This window comes from Palaemon carinicauda, unplaced genomic scaffold (genome assembly GCF_036898095.1).
Source record: "Palaemon carinicauda isolate YSFRI2023 unplaced genomic scaffold, ASM3689809v2 scaffold2473, whole genome shotgun sequence".
Taxonomy (NCBI): Eukaryota; Metazoa; Arthropoda; class Malacostraca; order Decapoda; family Palaemonidae; genus Palaemon; species Palaemon carinicauda.
Genome location: NW_027170110.1, coordinates 15,001 through 20,000, shown reverse-complemented (window position 1 = coordinate 20,000; position 5,000 = coordinate 15,001). Strand labels below are relative to the sequence as shown.

The 5,000-nt window shown below is 36.2% G+C and overlaps 1 protein-coding gene across 6 annotated transcripts in view; it reads right to left on the bottom strand.

The window, feature by feature from the left end:
• LOC137636190 (uncharacterized) overlaps positions 1–5,000 on the bottom strand; it is an 8,025-nt gene that overhangs the window by 1,627 nt on the left and 1,398 nt on the right. For all 6 annotated transcript variants that reach the window (XR_011042979.1, XR_011042980.1, XR_011042981.1 and 3 more), the window contains one exon: positions 1–5,000. This exon is cut by the window's left edge; it is cut by the window's right edge. Coding sequence is in view for 3 of the 6 variants with exons in the window: in XM_068368597.1 (XP_068224698.1) it covers positions 1–5,000 (5,000 nt within the window). In the remaining 3 variants the exon portion in view is untranslated.

The window sequence follows — 5,000 nt, the reverse complement described above, 5'->3', positions numbered from 1 at the left end:
GATTAGGGATAAGGTTTAGAGAAGTCAATTCATAGCCTCGCACGAGCTGTTCCGGCGTTATTGGTTCGGGCACATTGTCAGTCTCAGCACGAACAGCTTCTTTGAAGGCTATAGGTCGTCGATTAATGAGATGCACAATATTACAGACAAGAAATTCAAAGTCTACATACGTCAATATAAAATTCTTAATTGCTCCAAACATTAATCTTTTGACCATTTTTACACAGACTTCTACTAATGATCCCAATTCACTGCAGCCTTTGAAATATTGCTGAAAGGAGAGGGGTTTCACATTATTTTCCTCAAAATATAATTGCGTCTGAGGGTCACTAATGAAGGAAGTTATGGTATTACCTCCTGCCACCAACTGAGTCCCAAGATCACTAATACAAAGTTGAGGAATCCCGTACTCAAAGCAGTGTAGCTGAAATGCTCTTAAAAATTCTGCAACATTCAAACTCCTGCAAATTTTGAGGTTGACTGCCCTAGACCAAGTACAGGTGATACATAGTAACCAAACCTTACGGGTCTCTTTTCCATCCTTCGTATTGAAGGGTCCTAGATAATCCATAAATATGTTAGAAAAAGGAACCGTAGGAGGATCTGCTCTGAAGTCTCTGTAAAAGTTCTGATTTAACCTTATATAACGATTATTAAACCTACGACAATGAACACACTGTTTAAGAGCCTTTTTCACAACTGAGAAATGTTTAGGGATGTAATAATGCTTTCTGAGCTCTGTTAATACAGAATAACATCCTGAATGTAATAATTTGAGGTGTGCATCCCAAATAATTAGTTTGGTCAAATGACTGTCTGGGTGCAATAATAAAGGGTAATTTCCACTTAAGCCATAATTCCATTTTTTGAATTTACTCTTAACTCTCAGAAGACCCTGTGAATCTAAAAATACATTAAGTTGCGTTATAATAGGAGGAATGTCTTTTCTGGAATTAAGACCATGCTGTAGGTAAGAATATACCTCAGGATAATGCTTTCTTTGTTCATTGTTTAACAAGTAATTTATAGCCTGGGCAAAGTAATTAGCGACTGGTGAGCAAGCAATTTTCGCTTTCAGCTTCCACTTGTGCACCACTAAGAAAATTCTGCGAAAAATCAATACAAGTTTCCTGAAATTGGAATAATTATTAATATTAACAAGATTGTTAGCAACTTCCATAACCTGAGCTGTGGAAGGAGTTGCTTGAACTTCAGTGGGCATCTCAAATGCTGGTATGGTAGTTGACAATTCTGGAACTTCATTTATACTTAAATTTGGTCCTGAAAAAAAGCAAGAATTTTGCAACTGGTTGTATGACACACATCTGGTGATTATGTCCGCAGGATTGTTTTTCCCTGAAATAAAGCTAAATTTTATAGGAACCGTTTCACACATTCTTTGTATATTATGAAGTCTGTTTACGACAAATGGAGAATGTTTATTTAATTTGTCCAATTTCAAGGCAGCAGAGTTCAGCCAATGTAAGGCACAGAGAGAATCAGTATATACGTAAATATTATTAACCTTTAAGGGTTTTAAGCAAGCAGATCCAGACAAATCTTTGTAAATCTCAAGAGCACACTCAACACTTAAATGTATTGCGTTAAGTTCCAGAGAGGGCATGGATTTACTCTTAAGTTGCTTATTTACAAGTCGGTTTTTGGCATGTATAAAGCTTAAGCGATTGGATTCAATATGCTGTAAATAGAGTACACAACCAAATATGTCCTTACTTGCATCTGAAAAAATATAAATATCATAATTGCCATCTCGTGCACCAACACACCTAGCAATTTTTAAAGGAGGAGCTCTGTTGGTTTGCCTGCAAATATTAATCCATTCTCTCTGCAATTCTTGCGTTAATGGTTGATCCCAATGTAAATTCTTTTGACACTGTAATTGATGCATGAACAATCTACAGCGGTTAAACAATGGCATATTAAAACCAAAAAGGTCAAACTGTGAAGCAATTGTTTGTAAAAGAGACCTTTTAGTATTAGCATTGGGATCAAGACAAATTGGTTTAGTGAAAATTTCGTCGGAACATCGGTCCCAGTTTAAACCAAACAACTTGTTACGTAAAGGCGTAGCTGCCTCGGCTTCGCGGTCCACTTCATCCTGTAAAGTCGAGTCATTAGTTACAACCTGCTGAATGTCAAATTTATAGGGATTGAATATATTGGAAAGCTGTTTATACGACCACTCTAACTCCTCTGAAGTATTGGCAGTAATGGCCCCATTGTCCATATAAATCATGTTATAGATAGATTTCTTTAAATCTGCTATTCGAGAATCCTCTGAAGGTTGTAAAACAAGTATGTAATATAATGAAATCATTAATAAAAAGGGACTACATCTAAGGCCAAAAGGTAATCTTACATTCTTAAAAGCCAATAAGGAAAAATCGCCTTGATTCACATTTTTGTACCAAAAAAATAACAACTTAGACTGATCAGTTTCTGTTAAAGATAACATATTAAAGGCTTTCTTAAGGTCAAATATGAGTAACTTTTGGTCAAATCTAAGCTGTAAAAAGGAAGAGGACAATTTTTGGTTTAACGTAGGCCCTGAATACATGCACTGGTTATGTGACAAAGATATATTATTAGAAGAATCCCTAAGGTTGGACAAAAATACAATCCTACATTTGGTACTATCCCTATCCAGTTTAAAGATAGGCATGTGTGGTAAAAAAGAATGTTGAGGATTCTCACTTTTAAACACTTCTAAATCATAAATGGGTTCAATTATGCCTGCCTTCAATTGCTCCTTAATTGTTTGGTCAACGAGCTGCAAACGTTCTGGATGTCGTTTAAGTCTCTTGAGGTTAGACCTTAATATCAACCTAGATAGATGTTCATTCTTTGAAAGTAAATGAGAAACTTTCCCATTCCACAGCAAGGGAACGATAATACGTCCATCAGACTCCCTACGACGAAGGGTTTTGATGGTAAATTCGACCAACTGGTTATTAAGTTCAATACTTTCATCATTGTAGGAATTCTGATCGTAATTTAAGTAATAATTGCATTCAGACTCTAGAAGTTGATCAGTGGCCTGTTGCAGTGGTTTCTCCATAAGCATACCTCTCTCATTTATTACAGAAAATGAACAGTTTACCTCAAAGTTATTATTAACGTCATCATCGGCAAAAATATCAACTTTAGAGTTCAGCAAAAATGAATTACTCTGGATATGAATAGCAGAACTACACTCAAATGGGTTACTAACAGCCGAGGTTGGCACTCTCTTATCAGCTAAATTATCAATATTCTTGATCATTAAATCAATGCTACCAGACAACAAAATACCTGCATGACACTCGGTATACATCGATGAATTTATTCCTCCAAAAACTGTATCTGTACCTGCAATACAATAAGCGAAGTCTGTACCTAAAATGAGCTGAACATTATCAATTTCATGAGAAAATTTATTAAGGAATTGATCAGCTAATTTAACACCTTGTGCCTGAAATTTATCAACTAATCTACCAAGCAGAGGTAATTTCAATGCTACATTAATGTTTGGTACAACCAAGCAATAAATTATAAAGGATTTATCTCCGATCGTAACAGGAACTTCAACAATTTCAGTAAAATACTCCTTGTTACCATTAAACCCATTAACTGTTAGCTTTACCTTTGAGTTAATGATTTTAAGATTATTCTCCTCCGCCAATTTCTTAGTGACAAACGTGCTCTGCGAACCACTGTCCTTTAGTCCTCTGTAAACAGTTCCCCCAACTTTAAATGAAAAGGTGGGTAAAATGGAATCACCTTGACAAGTAGGAAGTACGGCAACACCGCTGCTTATTTGAGGAGAAGTTTCCACCTTGGATTTGCAGTTATTAATATTGTTAGAGTCTCTGTCTGGTGACTGACTCCTATCACATAGGTAAGTCATATGCCAGCTGTTACAATTTGAACAGCGTCTTTTGAATTTAAAACGACACTTACCGGAAACATGATTAAACTGGCCGCATTTTACACATCCATTTCTAGATTTTAAAATATGCACTTTATCTGTAGGAGAAAGAAAATTAGGGCACTTATGGATAAAGTGAAATTTATCAGTATTTCCAACCGTAGAACACAAGGAACACTGAGGCGAAGACCTGTCTTTATCATATGTTACTGCTTCCGCAGCCATGCTGGTAGTACTCTCTTTAGGAAGAGGGTGTGTTAATGTTTTGACACGTGAAGCTTTACATTTCAAGCTTTCAACACCTTTCCCGTCACTTTCGTACCTTTCGCAAGCTGCAAAGAAATGTGAAATAATGTCATTTAAGGAAGGATGAGTTTTTCCTGTAATATTAATAAAATGACGCTGAAAGCGACCATTTAAGCCGTGCCAAGCAAAATATCTGACAAATTCATCCGCTCCAATGTTAAAAGTCTTGACTGCTTCACATACTGATCGGAGGATGGAAATAAATGTGAAGGGGTCATCACCCTCTCTTAGACTTAACTCCGTAATTTTCCTAATTGCATTGTTTTTACAAACCTCCTTAGAAGCAAAGGCGGAAATCAATAATTCTTTGGCATCTACATAACGCTGTTTGTCAGCTTCCAGAGAACATAATAAAGTCTTTGCTCGACCGTCTATCTGTTGCTTCAGCAATAAAAGTAAATCTCTATCAGGATACTGAAATACATTAGTTGTAGCCTCAAACTCTGCTATAAATTTCAATAAATCTTCTCCTTCTTTACTTGTAAACTTAGGGAGAGGAGCTGTTGGCTGTTTCAGTAAACTGCGGGCCACGTCGGGAATATTAGAACCATTATTACCCCTGGAAATCTCAAGTAATGGTAAACAATACTCAATTTTATCTAAATAATCCTGGCAACTTGTTAATTCTGGCTCTAACTCTGCTTCATCAGATACGTCAGGAAATTTCTTCAAGAGGATATGATCATCTAGCTCTGACAGCTTGTTTCTATAATTAACAAGAAGACCTTTAATAGCTAACTTTTCTTCTTGTGTAAGGGCAGAATAG